General features: G+C 37.6%; 1 protein-coding gene across 1 annotated transcript in view; it reads right to left on the bottom strand.

The window, feature by feature from the left end:
- The window catches only part of LOC128641237 (uncharacterized), a 121,865-nt gene that overhangs the window by 57,875 nt on the left and 43,319 nt on the right, over positions 1-20,671 (bottom strand). Inside the window, exons 19-22 of the mRNA XM_053693824.1 lie at positions 19,332-19,595; positions 16,702-16,962; positions 16,060-16,320; positions 15,521-15,781 (exon numbers count right to left, since the gene is read on the bottom strand). Coding sequence (XP_053549799.1) covers positions 15,521-15,781; positions 16,060-16,320; positions 16,702-16,962; positions 19,332-19,595 — 1,047 coding nt within the window. The remainder of the gene's footprint in view (positions 1-15,520; positions 15,782-16,059; positions 16,321-16,701; positions 16,963-19,331; positions 19,596-20,671) is intronic.

Raw genomic sequence — 20,671 nt, 5'->3', positions numbered from 1 at the left:
ATTTATATGCATACAGTGAATAAAGGTGATTGATTTATATGTATACAGTGAATAATGGTGATTGATTTATATGTATACAGTGAATAAAGGTGATTGATTTATATGTATACAGTGAATAAAGGTGATTGATTTATATGTATACAGTGAATAAAGGTGATTGATTTATTCTCTGGTGCTGGCTTTTTATGCTGCTGTGAGGGTACTGGGATATACACAGGAGTCCTCTTTCACATGCTGCTTCTGCTTTGTATATATATAGTGAAGATTGCAGTAGTCTTGTTAGTCCAGTAGATAGGATGCTCAAAAAACAAAGTATTGCAGTATGCAGTGATACCTTTTTTATTGGACTAACATAATATTTCAAAGACAAGCTTTCAAGAGTTTTCCTCTCTTCCTCAGGTATTGCTTCAGACCTGAGGAAGAGAGGAAAACTCTTGAAAGCTTGACTTTGAAATATTATGTTAGCCCAATAAAAAAGGTATCACTGCATACTGCAATACTTTGTTTTTTGAGCATCCTATATATATATATATATATATATATATATATATATATGGTGAAGCTAAATTCTTATAGCATAAAAACAACAGCAAGAGCTATTAGCAGATTATATAGAAATACAATCGTTTAACTCTTCTTACATAAAACAACAGCAAAAACGTCCAGCATATTATATGAAAATACCTAAGATTAGATCTTTGAGGCTACCCAAATAGTAAAGGTGAACACTATACTCCTGGAACGTCTCCCAATTAGACAGAAAGTTAAAATCAGATGGTACACTTTTTCCCTGTAGGTACTTGGCCGTGTACTTCAAAGAGTAAGATAATATTCCTTATTTGTTTGGTAATAAGCCTAATAAGGCTGGTGGATATTATATTAGTGTAGTTAGTACTTGACTCTATATCTTCGGTATGTGTGATATTACCTTCCTGCTTGGGAGTCAGCCTGCCATGGCTAATGGGAAAAAATATACCTTACAGTACCTCTGTTAATTTGGGAGACGTCCCAAGACTAATGTTCACCTTTACTATTTGGGTAGCCTCAAAGAGCTAATCTTAGGTATTTCCATATAATATGTTGGAAGTTTTTGCTGATGTTTTATGTATGAAGATTTAATTGATTGTATTTCTATATAATCTGCTAATAGCTCTTGCTGTTGTTTTTATGCTATAAGAATTTAGCTTCACCATATACTGTATATAGAAATATATCTTTTAGAATTGTTTTATATTTTATTTTAAAATTAAATTGTAATTTTTTTAACTTTTTAATTTTATTATTTGACTGGTCTGACTCCGCTTTTAACGCCTATCCACACTGTGTTTGAATATTTTCATTATTTGTTAATTACCTAATTGTTTAATTGTCTACATATCCTATTGCTTTATGTAATTGTCTAAATATCCCTTAATCTTTATGTAATATATTATATTACATATCTTTATATTCTATATTATATTACATAACTTTATATTCTATATTATATTACATAACTTTATATTCTATATTACATTACATAACTTTATATTCTATATTACATTAAAGCTCTTTATATTCTATATTATATTACATATCTTTATATTCTATATTATATTACATATCTTTATATTCTATATTACATTACATATCTTTATATTCTATATTACATTACATAACTTTATATTCTATATTATATTACATAACTTTATATTCTATATTATATTACATAACTTTATATTCTATATTACATTACATAACTTTATATTCTATATTATATTACATATCTTTATATTCTATATTATATTACATAACTTTATATTCTATATTACATTAAAGCTCTTTATATTCTATTTCTATATTATATTACATATCTTTATATTCTATATTATATTAAACATCTTTATATTATATATTATATTACATAACTTTATATTCTATATTACATTAAAGCTCTTTATATTATATATTATATTACATATTGTTATATTCCATATTATATTACGTAACTTTATATTCTATATTACATTAAAGCTCTTTATATTCTATTTCTATATTATATTACATAACTTTATATTCTATATTACATTACATAACTTTATATTCTATATTACATTACATAACTTTATATTCTATATTACATTAAAGCTCTTTATATTCTATATTATATTACATAACTTTATATTCTATATTACATTACATAACTTTATATTCTATATTACATTAAAGCTCTTTATATTCTATATTATATTACATATCTTTATATTCTATATTATATTACATATCTTTATATTCTATATTATATTACATAACTTTATATTCTATATTATATTAAAGCTCTTTATATTCTATATTATATTACATATCTTTATATTCTATATTATATTACATAACTTTATATTCTATATTACATTAAAGCTCTTTATATTCTATATTATATTACATATCTTTATATTCTATATTATATTACATAACTTTATATTCTATATTATATTAAAGCTTGTTATATTCTATATTATATTACATATCTTTATATTCTATATTATATTACATAACTTTATATTCTATATTACATTAAAGCTCTTTATATTCTATATTATATTACATAACATTAAATTCTATATTGCATTAAAGCTCTTTATATTCTATATTATATTACATATCTTTATATTCTATATTACATTAAAGCTCTTTATATTCTATATTATATTACATATCTTTATATTATATATTATATTACATATCTTTATATTCTATATTATATTACATATCTTTATATTCTATATTATATTACATAACTTTATATTCTATATTATATTACATATCTTTATATTATATATTACATTAAAGCTCTTTATATTCTATATTATATTACATAACTTTATATTCTATATTATATTACATAACTTTATATTCTATATTACATTAAAGCTCTTTATATTATATATTATATTACATATTGTTATATTCCATATTATATTACATATCTTTACATTCTATTTTACATCTTTATATTCTCTATTATATTACATATCTTTATATTATATATTATATTAAACATCTTTATATTCTCTATTATATTACATATCTTTATATTATATATTATATTAAACATCTTTATATTCTCTATTATATTACATATCTTTATATTATATATTATATTAAACATCTTTATATTCTCTATTATATTACATATCTTTATATTATATATTATATTAAACATCTTTATATTCTCTATTATATTACATATCTTTATATTATATATTATATTACATATCTTTATATTATATATTACATCTTTATATTATATATTATATTACTTATCTTTATATTATATATTCTATTACATATCTTTATATGATATATTACACATTTACATTATATATTATATAATATATCTTTATATTATATATTATATTACATAGTTTTATATTATGTATTATATTACATATCTTTATATTACATATTATATTACATATCTTTATATTATATATTATAGTACAAATCTTTATATAATATATTACATCTTTATATTACATATTATATTACATATCTTTATATTCTATATTATATTACATATCTTTATATTATATATTATATTAAACATCTTTATATTCTCTATTATATTACATATCTTTATATTATATATTATATGAAACATCTTTATATTCTCTATTATATTACATATCTTTATATTATATATTATATTAAACATCTTTATATTCTCTATTATATTACATATCTTTATATTATATATTAAACATCTTTATATTATATATTATATTACATATCTTTATATTATATATTATATTACATATCTTTATATTATATATTACATCTTTATATTATATATTATATTACTTATCTTTATATTATATATTCTATTACATATCTTTGTATGATATATTACACATTTACATTATATATTATATAATATATCTTTATATTATATATTATATTACATAGTTTTATATTATGTATTATATTACATATCTTTATATTACATATTATATTACATATCTTTATATTATATATTATAGTACAAATCTTTATATAATATATTACATCTTTATATTACATATTATATTACATATCTTTATATTATATATTACATCTTTATATTATATATTATATTACATATCACACAGTTTTTTTACCATTACAGTTTAATTAGCTGAATCTATTCATATTCTAAAAACACCTTATAACTTCATTTCATAGCTTCACTGACAGAAATGAATAATTATTTTAAAATAAATATCTCTAAGCTAATTTTTGTTTATAAATAACATATGCTTGTGAATTCTAGAGCTGATTTCCTAGGGACAGAATTGTATATAAAGTTAATGATATTTTGAATAGTTTATAATGTAACATTTCACTGTTCTGACCTCAGTAAAGCAAGCTTTATAAGTGAGAAGTGATGATAAGTTTGTAGATGAAGAAACACTGCACAACACTACTGAACTGAGCAGGAACACAGACACTATCTCTAAAACCATCTAATGTGAATTGTTTGTAAACTCAATTCTCTAAACATATTAGGCAGTCATTTTTGTGTCACTGATCCTAGAATTCTAAAGGGGGCTTTGTCTATCTCATAAATACATCAATTTTCCAAAATGTACAGAACTGAAATTCATGTTTAACAAATAGAGCTAGATGTTACAGATATGGTGCATTAAGATTGCTCAACTGCAATCCAAACTTATATGTCAAGTCTAACGTGATTTTTCTATCTCTCAAGCAATAATCTAGTGTGTGTTTATATTTGCATCTCAAACAGCTACATTTGTAAAGCTGTATTTTGCATTGTGTTTGAGAGAAAATTACCCACTTGTAATACGAGTTCAATGAGCACGCCAATAGTGCACCCTGTGCTATCAGTTAAACATACAGGGCATGCTAATAGCGCACCCTGTGCTATCAGTTAAACGTACAGGGCACGTTTTTAGCGCACCCTGTGCTATTAGTTAAACATACAGGGCACGCTAATAGCGCAAGCTGTGCTATCAGTTAAATATACACAACACACTAATAGCGAACCCTGTGCTATCAGTTAAACATACAGGGCACGCTAATAGCGCAAGCTGTGCTATCAGTTAACCTACACAACACACTAATAGTGCACCCTGTGCTATCAGTTAAACATACAGGGCACGCTAATAGCGCACCCTGTGCTATCAGTTAAACATACAGGGCACGCTAATAGCGCAAGCTGTGCTATCAGTTAAACATATAGGGCAAGCTAATAGCGCACCCTGTGCTATCAGTTAAAGATACAGGGCAGGCTAATAGTGCACCCTATGCTATCAGTTAAACATACAGGGCACGCTAATAGTGCACCCTGTGCTATCAGTTAAACGTACAGGGCAGGCTAATAGTGCAAGCTGTGCAATCAGTTAAACATACAGGGCACGCTAATAGCGCACCCTGTGCTATCAGTTAAAGATACAGGGCAGGCTAATAGTGCACTCTGTGCTATCAGTTAAACATACAGGGCACGCTAATAGCGCACCCTGTGCTATCAGTTAAATGTACAGGGCACGCTAATAGCGTACTCTGTGCTATCAGTTAAAAATACAGGGCACGCTAATAGCACAGCCTGTGCTATCAATTAAACATACAGGAAACGCTAATAGCGCACCCTGTGCTATCAGTTAAACATACAGGGCACGCTAATAGCGCAAGCTGTGCTATCAGTTAAACATACAGGGCAGGCTAATAGCGCACCCTGTGCTATTAGTTAAACATACAGGGAACGCTAATAGCGCAAGCTGTTCTATCAATAAGGCATACAGGGCAAGCTACTAGCGCACCCTGTGCTATCAGTTAAACATACAGGGCACTCTAATAGCGCACCCTGTGCTATCAGTTAAAGATACAGGGCACGCTAATAGCGCACCCTGTGCTATCAGTTAAACATAGAGGGCACGCTAATAGCGCTGCCTGTGCTATCAGTTAAACATACAGGGCACGCTAATAGCGCTGCCTGTGCTATCAGTTAAACATACAGGGCACGCTAATAGCGCACCCTGTACTATCAGTTAAACATACAGGGCACACTAATAGCGCAAGCTATGCTATCAGTTAAACATACAGGGCACGCTAATAGCGCAAGCTGTGCTATCAGTTAAACATACAGGGCAGGCTAATAGCGCACCCTGTGCTATTAGTTAAACATACAGGGAACGCTAATAGCGCAAGCTGTTCTATCAATAAGGCATACAGGGCAAGCTACTAGCGCACCCTGTGCTATCAGTTAAACATACAGGGCACTCTAATAGCGCACCCTGTGCTATCAGTTAAAGATACAGGGCACGCTAATAGCGCACCCTGTGCTATCAGTTAAACATAGAGGGCACGCTAATAGCGCTGCCTGTGCTATCAGTTAAACATACAGGGCACGCTAATAGCGCTGCCTGTGCTATCAGTTAAACATACAGGGCACGCTAATAGCGCACCCTGTACTATCAGTTAAACATACAAGGCACACTAATAGCGCAAGCTATGCTATCAGTTAAACATACAGGGCAGGCTAATAGCGCACCCTGTGCTATCAGTTAAACATACAGGGCAGGCTAATAGCGCACCCTGTGCTATCAGTTAAACATACAGGTCACGCTAATAGCGCTGCCTGTGCTATCAGTTAAACATACAGGGCACACTAATAGCGCAAGCTATGCTATCAGTTAAACATACAGGGCAGGCTAATAGCGCACCCTGTGCTATCAGTTAAACATACAGGGCAGGCTAATAGTGCACCCTGTGCTATCAGTTAAACATACAGGGCAGGCTAATAGCGCACCCTGTGCTATCAGTTAAACATACAGGGCACGCTAATAGCGATGCCTGTGCTATCAGTTAAACATACAGGGCACACTAATAGCGCAAGCTATGCTATCAGTTAAACATACAGGGCAGGCTAATAGCACACCCTGTGCTATCAGTTAAACATACAGGGCACGCTAATAGCGCTGCCTGTGCTATCAGTTAAACATACAGGGCACGCTAATAGCGCTGCCTGTCCTATCAGTCAAACATACAGGGCACGCTAATAGCGCAACCTGGGCTATCAGTTAAACATACAGGGCACGCTAATAGCACAAGCTATGCTATCAGTTAAACATACAGGGCAGGCTAATAGCGCACCCTGTGCTATCAGTTAAACATACAGGGCAGGCTAATAGCGCACCCTGTGCTATCAGTTAAACATACAGGGCACGCTAATAGCGCTGCCTGTGCTATCAGTTAAACATACAGGGCACACTAATAGCGCAAGCTATGCTATCAGTTAAACATACAGGGCAGGCTAATAGCGCACCCTGTGCTATTAGTTAAACATAGAGGGCACGCTAATAGCGCTGCCTGTGCTATCAGTTAAACATACAGGGCACGCTAATAGCGCTGCCTGTGCTATCAGTTAAACATACAGGGCACAGTAATAGCGCAAGCTATGCTATCAGTTAAACATACAGGGCAGGCTAATAGCACACCCTGTGCTATCAGTTAAACATACAGGGCACGCTAATAGCGCTGCCTGTGCTATCAGTTAAACATACAGGGCACGCTAATAGCGCTGCCTGTCCTATCAGTCAAACATACAGGGCACGCTAATAGCGCAACCTGGGCTATCAGTTAAACATACAGGGCACGCTAATAGCACAAGCTATGCTATCAGTTAAACATACAGGGCAGGCTAATAGCGCACCCTGTGCTATCAGTTAAACATACAGGGCAGGCTAATAGCGCACCCTGTGCTATCAGTTAAACATACAGGGCACGCTAATAGCGCTGCCTGTGCTATCAGTTAAACATACAGGGCACACTAATAGCGCAAGCTATGCTATCAGTTAAACATACAGGGCAGGCTAATAGCGCACCCTGTGCTATTAGTTAAACATAGAGGGCACGCTAATAGCGCTGCCTGTGCTATCAGTTAAACATACAGGGCACGCTAATAGCGCTGCCTGTGCTATCAGTTAAACATACAGGGCACAGTAATAGCGCAAGCTATGCTATCAGTTAAACATACAGGGCACATTAATAGCGCAAGCTATGCTATCAGTTAAACATACAGGGCAGGCTAATAGCGCACCCTGTGCTATCAGTTAAACATACAGGGCAGGCTAATAGCGCACCCTGTGCTATCAGTTAAACATACAGGGCACGCTAATAGCGCTGCCTGTGCTATCAGTTAAACATACAGGGCACACTAATAGCGCAAGCTATGCTATCAGTTAAACATACAGGGCAGGCTAATAGCGCACCCTGTGCTATCAGTTAAACTTACAGGGCAGGCTAATAGCGCACCCTGTGCTATCAGTTAAACATACAGGACAGGCTAATAGCACTGCCTGTGCTATCAGTTAAACATACAGGGCACGCTAATAGCGCTGCCTGTGCTATCAGTCAAACATACAGGGCACGCTAATAGCGCACCCTGGGCTATCAGTTAAACATACAGGGCAAGCTAATAGCACAAGCTATGCTATCAGTTAATCATACAGGGCAGGCTAATAGCGCACCCTGTGCTATCAGTTAAACATACAGGGCACGTTAATAGCGCAACCTGTGCTATCAGTTAAACATACAGGGCACGCTAATAGCTGACCCTGTGCTATCAGTTAAAGATACAGGCCACGCTAATAGTGCACCCTCTGCTATCAGTTAAACATACAGGGCAAGCTATTAGCGCACCCTGTGCTATCAGTTAAACATACAGGGAACGCTAATAGCGCACCCTGTGCTATCAGTTAAACATAGAGGGCACGCTAATAGCGCACCCTGTGCTATCAGTTAAACATCCAGGGCAGGCTAATAGCGCACCCTGTGCTATCAGTTAAACATACAGGGCACGCTATTAGCGCACCCTGTGCTATCAGTTAAACATACAGGGAAAGCTAATAGCACAAGCTATGCTATCAGTTAATCATAAAGGGCAGGCTAATAGCGCACCCTGTGCTATCAGTAATGGATACAGGGCACGCTAATAGCGCAAGCTGTGCTATCAGTAAAACATACAGGGCACGCTAATAGCGCACACAGTTTGCTATCAGTTAAACATACAGGATATGCTAATAGCGCACCCTGTGCTATCAGTTAAACATACAGGGCGCACCCTGGGCTATCAGTTAAACATAGAGGGCAAGCTAATAGCACAAGCTATGCTATCAGTTATTCATACAGGGCAGGCTAATAGCGCACCCTGTGTTATCAGTTAAACTTACAGGGCATGCAAATAGCGCAGCCTGTGCTATCAATTAGACATACAGGGCACGCTAATAGTGCACCCTGTGCTATCAGTTAAACATACAGGGCAAGCTAATAGCGCACCCTGTGCTATCAGTTAAACATACAGGGAACGCTAATAGCGCACCCTGTGCTATCAGTTAAACATAGAGGGCACGCTAATAGCGCACCCTGTGCTATCAGTTAAACATCCAGGGCACGCTAATAGCGCACCCTGTGCTATCAGTTAAACATACAGGGCACGCTATTAGCGCACCCTGTGCTATCAGTTAAACATACAGGGCACGTTAATAGCGCAAGCTGTGCTATCAGTTAAACATACAGGGCAGGCTAATAGGGCACCCTGTGCTATCAGTTAAACATACAGGGCACGTTAATAGCGCAAGCTGTGCTATCAGTTAAACATACAGGGCACGCTAATAGCGCTCCCTGTGCTATCAGTTAAACATACAGGGCATGCTAATAGCGCACCCTGTGCTATTAGTTAAACATACAGGGCACGCTAATAGCGCTCCCTGTGCTATCAGTTAAACATACAGGGCACGCTAATAGCGCTGCCTGTCCTATCAGTCAAACATACAGGGCACGCTAATAGCGCAAGCTGTGCTATCAGTTAAACATACAGAGCACGCTAATAGCGCAAGCGGTGCTATCAATTAAACATACAGGGCACGCTAATAGCGCACCCTGTGATATCAGTTAAACATACAGGGCACGCTAATAGCGCACCCTGTAATATCAGTTAAACATACAGGGCACACTGATAGCGCAAGCTGTGCTATCAGTTAAACATACAGGGCACGCTAATCGCGCACCCTGTACTATCAGTTAAACATACAGGGCACGCTAATAGTGCACAGTGTGCTATCAGTTAAACATACAGGGCACACTAATAGCGCACCCTGTGCTATCAGTTAAACATACAGGGCACACTAATAGCGCACCTTGTGCTATCAGTTAAACATACAGGGCACGCTAATAGCGCTGCCTGTGCTATCAGTTAAACATACAGGGCACGCTAATAGCGCACCCTGTGCTATCAGTTAAACATACAGGGCACACTAATAGCGCAAGCTATGCTATCAGTTGAACATACAGGGCTGGCTAATAGCGCACCCTGTGCTATCAGTTAAACATACAGGGCAGGCTAATAGCGCACCCTGTGCTATCAGTTAAACATACAGGGCACGCTAATAGCGCTGCCTGTGCTATCAGTTAAACATACAGGGCACAATAATAGCGCAAGCTATGCTATCAGTTAAACATACAGGGCACACTAATAGCGCAAGCTATGCTATCAGTTAAACATACAGGGCACTCTAATAGCGCACCCTGTGCTATCAGTTAAACATACAGGGCAGGCTAATAGCGCACCCTGTGCTATCAGTTAAACATACAGGGCAGGCTAATAGCGCACCCTGTGCTATCAGTTAAACATACAGGGCACGCTAATAGCGCAAGCTATGTTATCAGTTAAACATACAGGGCAGGCTAATAGCACACCCTGTGCTATCAGTTAAACATACAGGGCATGCTAATAGCGCTGCCTGTGCTATCAGTTAAACATACAGGGCATGCTAATAGCGCTGCCTGTGCTATCAGTCAAACATACAGGGCACGCTAATAGCGCAACCTGGGCTATCAGTTAAACATACAGGGCACGCTAATAGCACAAGCTATGCTATCAGTTAAACATACAGGGCAGGCTAATAGCGCACCCTGTGCTATCAGTTAAACATACAGGGCAGGCTAATAGCGCACCCTGTGCTATCAGTTAAACATACAGGGCACGCTAATAGTGCTGCCTGTGCTATCAGTTAAACATACAGGGCACACTAATAGCGCAAGCTATGCTATCAGTTAAACATACAGGGCAGGCTAATAGCGCACCCTGTGCTATTAGTTAAACATAGAGGGCATGCTAATAGCGCAAGCTATGCTATCAGTTAAACATACAGGGCAGGCTAATAGCGCACCCTGTGCTATCAGTTAAACATACAGGGCACGCTAATAGCGCTGCCTGTGCTATCAGTTAAACATACAGGGCACACTAATAGCGCAAGCTATGCTATCAGTTAAACATACAGGGCAGGCTAATAGCGCACCCTGTGCTATCAGTTAAACTTACAGGGCAGGCTAATAGCGCACCCTGTGCTATCAGTTAAACATACAGGACAGGCTAATAGCGCTGCCTGTGCTATCAGTTAAACATACAGGGCACGCTAATAGCGCTGCCTGTGCTATCAGTCAAACATACAGGGCACGCTAATAGCGCACCCTGGGCTATCAGTTAAACATACAGGGCAAGCTAATAGCACAAGCAATGCTATCAGTTAATCATACAGGGCAGGCTAATAGCGCACCCTGTGCTATCAGTTAAACATACAGGGCACGCTAATAGCGCAACCTGTGCTATCAGTTAAACATACAGGGCACGCTAATAGCTCACCCTGTGCTATCAGTTAAAGATACAGGCCACGCTAATAGCGCACCCTGTGTTATCAGTTAAACTTACAGGGCATGCAAATAGCGCAGCCTGTGCTATCAATTAGACATACAGGGCACGCTAATAGTGCACCCTCTGCTATCAATTAAACATACAGGGCAAGCTAATAGCGCACCCTGTGCTATCAGTTAAACATACAGGGAACGCTAATAGCGCACCCTGTGCTATCAGTTAAACATACAGGGCAGGCTAATAGCGCACCCTGTGCTATCAGTTAAACATCCAGGTCACGCTAATAGCGCACCCTGTGCTATCAGTTAAACATCCAGGTCACGCTAATAGCGCAAGCTGTGCTATCAGTTAAACATACAGGGCGCGCTAATAGCGCACCCTGTGCTATCAGTTAAACATACAGGGCACTCAAATAACGTACCCTGTGCTATCAGTTAAACATACAGGGCAAGCTAATAGCGCACCCTGTGCTATCAGTTAAACATACAGGGCACGCTAATAGCGCACCCTGTGCTATCAGTTAAACATACAGGGCACTCAAATAACGTACCCTGTGCTATCAGTTAAACATACAGGGCAAGCTAATAGCGCACCCTGTGCTATCAGTTAAACATACAGGGCACGCTAATAGCGCACCCTGTGCTATCAGTTAAACATACAGGGCACTCAAATAACGTACCCTGTGCTATCAGTTAAACATACAGGGCACGCTAATAGCGCAAGCTGTGCTATCAGTTAAACATACAGGGCAGGCTAATAGTGCACCCTGTGCTATCAGTTAAACATACAGGGCACGCTAATAGTGCACAGTGTGCTATCAGTTAAACATACAGGGCACACTAATAGTGCACCCTGTGCTGTCAGTTAAACATACAGGGCACACTAATAGCGCACCCTGTGCTATCAGTTAAACATACAGGGCACGCTAATAGCGCACCCTGTGCTATCAGTTAAACATACAGGGCACGCTAATCGCGCACCCTGTGCTATCAGTTAAACATACAGGGCACGCTAATAGTGCACCCTGTGCTATCAGTTAAACATACAGGGCACGCTAATCGCGCACCCTGTGCTATCAGTTAAACATACAGGGCACGCTAATAGTGCACAGTGTGCTATCAGTTAAACATACAGGGCACACTAATAGCGCACCCTGTGCTATCAGTTAAACATACAGGGCACGCTAATAGCGCAAGCTGTGCTATCAGTTAAACATACAGGGCACGCTAATCGCGCACCCTGTGCTATCAGTTAAACATACAGGGCACGCTAATAGTGCACAGTGTGCTATCAGTTAAACATACAGGGCACACTAATAGTGCACCCTGTGCTGTCAGTTAAACATACAGGGCACACTAATAGCGCACCCTGTGCTATCAGTTAAACATACAGGGCACGCTAATAGCGCACCCTGTGCTATCAGTTAAACATACAGGGCAGGCTAATAGCGCACCCTGTGCTATCAGTTAAACATACAGGGCAGGCTAATAGCGCACCCTGTGCTATCAGTTAAACATACAGGGCACACTAAAAAAGTTTAGGCCCTGTTAAAATGCTTTGGTTAAAATTTTAAAGGGGCGAAAACCCCCAATTTTTTCTTTGATGATTCAGATGGAACATACAATTTTAAATAACTTTCCAATGTACTTTTATTATTAATTTTCTTTGTTTTCTTGTTATCCTTTGTTGAAAAGCAGGAAGGTAAGGCCAGGAGCGTGCATGTGTCTGCAGCACTATATGGCAGCAGCTTTACGACAATGTTATACATTAGGAAGAGCACTAGATGGCAGCAGTTTTATAACAATGTTATACATTAGCAAGACCACTAGATGGCAGCAGTTTTATAACAATGTAATACATTAGAAAGAGCACTAGATGGCAGCAGTTTTATAATAATGTTATACATTAGCAAGAGCACTAGATGGCAGCAGTTTTATAACAATGTTATACATTAGAAAGAGCACTAGATGGCAGCAGTTTTATAACAATGTTATACATTAGCAAGAACACTAGATGGCAGCAGTTTTATAACAATGTAATACATTAGAAAGAGCACTAGATGGCAGCAGTTTTATAACAATGTTATACATTAGCAAGAGCACTAGATGGCAGCAGTTTTATAACAATGTTATACATTAGCAAGAGCACTAGATGGCAGCAGATTTACGACAATTTTATACATTAGCAAGAGCACTAGATGGCAGCGATTTTATAACAATGTTATACATTAGCAAGAGCACTAGATGGCAGCAGTTTAACAATAATGTTATACATTAGCAAGAGCACTAGATGGCAGCAGCTTTACGACAATGTTATACATTAGCAAGAGCACTAGATGGCAGCGATTTTATAATAATGTTATACATTAGCAAGAGCACTAGATGGCAGCAGTTTTATAACAATGTTATACATTAGCAAGACCACTAGATGGCAGCAGTTTTATTATAATGTTATACATTAGCAAGAGCACTAGATGGCAGCAGTTTTACAATAATGTTATACATTAGCAAGAGCACTAGATGGCAGCAGTTTTATAGTAATGTTATACATTAGCAAGCGCACTCGATGGCAGCAGTTTTATAATAATGTTATACATTAGCAAGAGCACTAGGTGGCAGCAGTTTTATAATAATGTGATACATTAGCAGGAGCACTAGATGGCAGCAGTTTTATAACAATGTTATACATTAGCAGGAGCACTAGATGGCAGCAGTTTTATAACAATGTTATACATTAGCAGGAGCACTAGATGGCAGCAGTTTTATAATAATGTTATACATTAGCAGGAGCACTAGATGGTAGCAGTTTTATAACAATGTTATACATTAGCAGGAGCACTAGATAACAGCAGTTTTATAGCAATGTTATACATTAGCAAGAGCACTAGATGGCAGCAGTTTTATAATAATATTATTCATTAGCAAGAGCACTAGATGGCAGCAGTTTTATAATAATGTTATACGTTAGCAAGAGCACTAGATGGCAGCAGTTTTATAATAATGTTATACATTAGCAAGAGCACTAGATGGCAGCAGTTTTATAACAATGTTATACATTAGCAGGAGCACTAGATGGCAGCAGTTTTATAATAATGTTATACATTAGCAGGAGCACTAGATGGCAGCAGTTTTATAACAATGTTATACATTAGCAAGATCACTAGATGGCAGCAGTTTTATAACAATGTTATACATTAGCAGGAGCACTAGATATCAGCAGTTTTATAACTATGTTATACATTAGCAAGCGCACTAGATGGCAGCAGTTTTATAACAATGTTATACATTAGCAAGAGCACTAGATCTCAGCAATTTTATAACAATGTTATACATTAGCAAGAGCACTAGATGGCAGCAGTTTTATAATAATGTTATACATTAGCAAGAGCACTAGATGGCAGCAGTTTTATAATAATGTTATACATTAGCAAGAGCACTAGATGGCAGCAGTTTTATAATAATGTTATTGTTCCTGTTATGTTATGCTCCAGACATGTGCATGCTACCTATCTAGATATCTCTTCAACAAAGGATAACAAGAGAACAAAACACATTTTATAAAATAAGTAAATTGGAAACTTTTTTAAATTGTATTCTCTACCTGAATCATGAAAGAAAAATGTGAGTTTTATGTCCCTTTAACCATCTACTTGCAATACCAGATTGTGCTCTATTATTTGCATGGGCGCAAGATAATGCACCCTGCCTACACTAGCAATTGTGTCCCACTTGTAATCTAGCCTATTAAATACATATTGGTGAGTTTCATGTCAGTTTAAATGAATGTGATAACTTTTGTGGAATATGTTGCAGTGATTTCCCACGACCTTACGTGTCTGGAGCACAATAATGCTGGTTGCTGCGCTGCTGCACACAGTATTCTGGGCTGTGACAGACACATTGTACGTTTCCCCGCACAGGAGGTGCGATACACGACAGGACGTGTTCCAGCTGCTACAGGTATAAAGTTCTCCCTGGGGTCCGGTCACTGATGACGAATAATTTACCGCCCCTTGAGACTCAGTCCAGGAGATGAGTGCAGCATCCTCAGCACATTCCAGGACGGTGCTGACACTTGCAGGGACACAGGGTGCTGCAGATCACATAAAATAGATTATTATAACAAATAAATGTATCAGGGTAATGTGAGTAAGTGACATTTACATCTGGTAATAAGTCATGCCTGGCAGTATCAGTAATACAATACCCAAAACTATAACAGTCATCACAACAGACATTAAACACAGCTCCTAGCAACCCATGATTGGCATCACCCTGCGCCTTGTGCCAAACAGGGGGACCTATTGCACATCACAGTTTATTACATAGGAATATAAATCATATTTGGAAATAGTTTACTCCTCTACTAACCAGTCCATAATGTCACAGCTCTGCTTGGTGGCCCTTGACACTCATGGTTAGCAGCCAGCACAGTTGCAACATATTCCTGTCCACATGGCAGGCTGGTGATTGTGCAGTTTGCTTGTGCGGAGATACAGGTTCGATTCGCACCATCAGAAGCAGTTAGGTAAGAGGTGTAAACTAAAACTCCATTCATCTCATCCCATGACAAAGCCACAGAGCCGGTCATACAGTCTGTCTGTACCAGAACATTAGCAGGAGCACAGGGGGCTACAAGGAGACACAATTCACAAAGTCTTAGCAATTCTCCTAGAGCCTCATTGCCCAATAGTTATTAAAGAAAAAGAGCCCATAAACCCCACAAGGTCCTTTATCCCACATATTATACATTCTACTCATTTACAGTTTATCTTACTAAAGGACCTTAACTTTTAAAATAAGAAAGAGGAATGAAGGTTTAGATTGTAAGCTCTGTTGCCACAATGGTTCTCATTTTATATATTTATTATCGCTTCTAAATATGACTACAGGAGAAGAAAATGAATGACAAGAAGAATGATTTTCTCATTTGACCAGCAAGTTGTTTCGGGTTTATCTAAGCAGCTAAAGGGTTAAGTTTGCTGGGGCACATGATGCTCTGTAAAACAGTACCTGTGATAAACTGGGTGGTGTTGCTGCTCTCCCCATAGCACTTTGTGTTTGATGCTGTCACTGTGATATTATACATCTGACCACACTGAAGGGCTGTGAAATGACAGCTGTTGTTTGATGTGTGACATGTGAGAGTCTGACTGTCAGCCGCTGTCACTAGTGCAGTGTAATTCTCCGCCCCATGCACCTGACTCCAGGTAAGTACCGCACTGCTGTCCTTGCAGGTGTGCACTATGGTGAGGTTCTCTGGCACACAGGGAGCTGGGGAGTTAATGTCACAAAATACTCAGCAATTGGCTTCCACAAAAATACTGTACTCACTCTACGTTATCATTTACACAAACATACAGTAATAAACTGAAACCTTTGCATTCTGCTGTTATTAGATCATTCTGGTCCTACATAAGACTGACCCTTTAAGCCACCTAATATGTCACTGTCATTAGATGACTTTTTCCCTACATAGGACTGACCCTTTAACTCATTAAGCATGTTATTGTCATTAGATGACTTTACCCCTACATGGTACTGACCCTTTAACTCATTAAGCATGTCACTGTCATTAGATTACTTTTTCCCTACATAGGACTGACCCTTTAAGCCACCTAATATATCACTGTCATTAGATTACTTTTTCCCTACATGGTACTGACCCTTTAACTCATTAAGCATGTCACTGTCATTAGATGACTTTACCCCTACATGGTACTGACCCTTTAACTCATTAAGCATGTTATTGTCATTAGATGACTTTACCCCTACATGGTACTGACCCTTTAACTCATTAAGCATGTTACTGTCATTAGATTACTTTACCCCTACATGGTACTGACCCTTTAACTCATTAAGCATGTCACTGTCATTAGATGACTTTACCCCTACATGGTACTGACCCTTTAACTCATTAAGCATGTCACTGTCATTAGATGACTTTACCCCTACATGGTACTGACCCTTTAACTCATTAAGCATGTCACTGTCATTAGATGACTTTACCCCTACATGGTACTGACCCTTTAAGCCACCTAATATATCACTGTCATTAGATTACTTTTTCCCTACATAGGACTGACCCTTTAACTCATTAAGCATGTTACTGTCATTAGATGACTTTACCCCTACATGGTACTGACCCTTTAACTCATTAAGCATGTCACTGTCATTAGATTACTTTTTCCGTACATGGGATTGTCCCTTTAAACATGTCACTGTCATTAAATGACCTTTTCCCTACATGGGATTGACTCTTTAACTTATTAAGCATGTCACTGTCATTAGATGACTTTTCCCTACATGGGATTTAATTTTTCCTTACACGTCACTGTCATTATGTTAGTTTGTCCCTACATGGAACTGTCCCTTTAAAACATTAGGCGTGTCACTGTCATTAGATGACTTTTTTCCTACATGGGATTGACCCTTTAGCTCATCAAGCGTGTCACTGTCATTAGATGACTTATTCCCTACATGTGATTGACCCTTTAACACATTAAGCGTGTCACTGTCATTAGATGACTTATTCCCTACATGTGATTGACCCTTTAACCCATTAAGCGTGTCACTGTCATTAGATGACTTATTCCCTACATGGGACTGACCCTTTAACACATTAGGGATGTCACTGTCATTAGATTAATTTTTTCCCTACATTGGACTGACCCTTTAACACATTAAGCATGTCACTGTCATTAGATTACTTATTCCCTACATGGGATTGACCCTTTAACACATTAAGCATGTCACTGTCATTAGATGACTTATTCCCTACATGGGATTGACCCTTTAACACATTAAGCGTGTCACTGTCATTAGATGACTTATTCCCTACATGGGACTAACCCTTTAACACATTAGGCATGTCACTGTCATTAGATTACTTTTTCCCTACATAGGACTGACCCTTTAACACATTAAGCATGTCACTGTCATTAGATGAGTTTACCCCTACATGGTACTGACCCTTTAACACATTAAGCATGTCACTGTCATTAGATGACTTATTCCCTACATGGGACTGACCCTTTAACACATTAAGCATGTTATTGTCATTAGATGACTTTACCCCTACATGGGACTGACCCTTTAACACATTAAGCATGTCACTGTCATTAGATGACTTTGTCCCTACATGGGACTGACCCTTTAACACATTAAGCATGTCACTGTCATTAGATGACTTTGTCCCTACATGGGACTGACCCTTTAACACATTAAGCATGTCACTGTCATTAGATGACTTATTCCCTACATGGGATTGACCCTTTAACACATTAAGCATGTCACTGTCATTAGATGACTTTGTCCCTACATGGGCTTGACCCTTTAACACATTAAGCATGTCACTGTCATTAGATGATTTATTCCCTACATGGTACTGACCCTTTAACTCATTAAACATGTCACTGTCATTAGATGACTTTGTCCCTACATGAGATTGACCCTTTAGCTCATCAAACATGTCACTGTCATTAGATGATTTATTCCCTACATGGTAATGACCCTTTAACTCATTAAACATGTCACTGTCATTAGGTCACCCTATAAAACAGGAATTGCATTATTGCTGCTGTTGATGAGTATGTGCAGTAATATTTTAGGCTCCCTGCTGCACAGCAAATCGCAGTCAGTACCTGTCTGTATAACATCAGGTGAGACAGCTCTGCTGCTGCTGCACATTGTACCAATGGTCTCCACTGATAAAGTATAAGTCTGACCACATTGTATGCCAAACACGTCACAGCTTGTTTCATTTGTGCTGCAGGACTTGCTCTGCCCGCTGGGCGAACTGAGAGTCGCAGTGTACGTCCCTCCTCCGAGAGCTGCACCCCAGGACAGCAACGCATGGTCCGCTCCACACTCCAACTGCGCACTTAGGTTTGTTGGCTGACAAGGAGCTGAAAGGGAAACCCACAGGAAATAGATATTGTGTAATAGGTAGCTAGATCAACAAGATGCTGCAATGTAGGGATGAACAGGTGTCCTAGAATATTCACAACAAGGAAACCAGGAGTTAATAGGAGAGTGCAATATAAAATGTTTAATTATGCTCAGTTAAAACAATGCTATATACTTTTATTATTTATTTTGGCCACTTTTTCTGCAATTTAAAGGGACACTAAACCCAACATTTTTCTTTAATAATTTGGGTAGCGAATACAATTTTAAACAACATTCCAATTTACTTCTATTATCTAATTTGCTTCATTCTTTAGATATCCTTTGTTGAAGAAATATCAATGCACATGGGTGAGCCAATCACACGAGGCATCTATGTGCAGCCACCAAGCAGCAGCTACTGAGCCTACCTAGATATGCTTTTTAGCAAAGGATATAAAGAGAATGAATAATAATAGACGTAAATTATCATGAAAGAAAAAATTTGGGTTTCATGTCCCTTTAACTCTAAAAATGGTGGGTTTTCCAGTTCTTAGAATTGGAAGTATACACCACAGACTTCCCAAGCCTAACCCTGCTACATATATGTCCCCAACTGAGGTTATAAGATAAGATACCGCACAATGAATTTGTTGCTAACATAATGACAGTAGCTAGTTGCATTGATGCCAGTAACAAGCCTGTCAAGTGATGGGGGGCTTAGGCCACTAAAAAACAATTCCTGCAAACAAGGTGTTAATTTATTTAGAAGGTTTCCATGTGCAGCTGGTATGTTACTGTACTGCAAGACAGGTGACAAATCTTGTAATTATCGTCCCTGTAAAGGAAAATGATACTAAGGCCTCGCTTCCATTGAGTCGTTAAAAATGGAGCCGTAAGCTACCGAAGCAGCCGACAGCTAAAAGTAATTTACGGCTCCATTTTAGTACCAGGTTTCCATTGAAATATTTTGCGGATAGCGTGCAGTCGCTCTTTTCGTGTAGCTGTACGTCAACGTTGTGTTAACGCTTCCATCTGATGTCGGATTTCTTGAAAATCAATTAGTTGCTAAGGTAACCCGACCTTACGCTATATA

This window comes from Bombina bombina, chromosome 10 (genome assembly GCF_027579735.1).
Source record: "Bombina bombina isolate aBomBom1 chromosome 10, aBomBom1.pri, whole genome shotgun sequence".
NCBI lineage: Eukaryota > Metazoa > Chordata > Amphibia > Anura > Bombinatoridae > Bombina > Bombina bombina.
The sequence above is the reverse complement of the archived record's forward strand: the minus strand, read 5'-3'. Positions and strand labels throughout refer to the sequence as shown.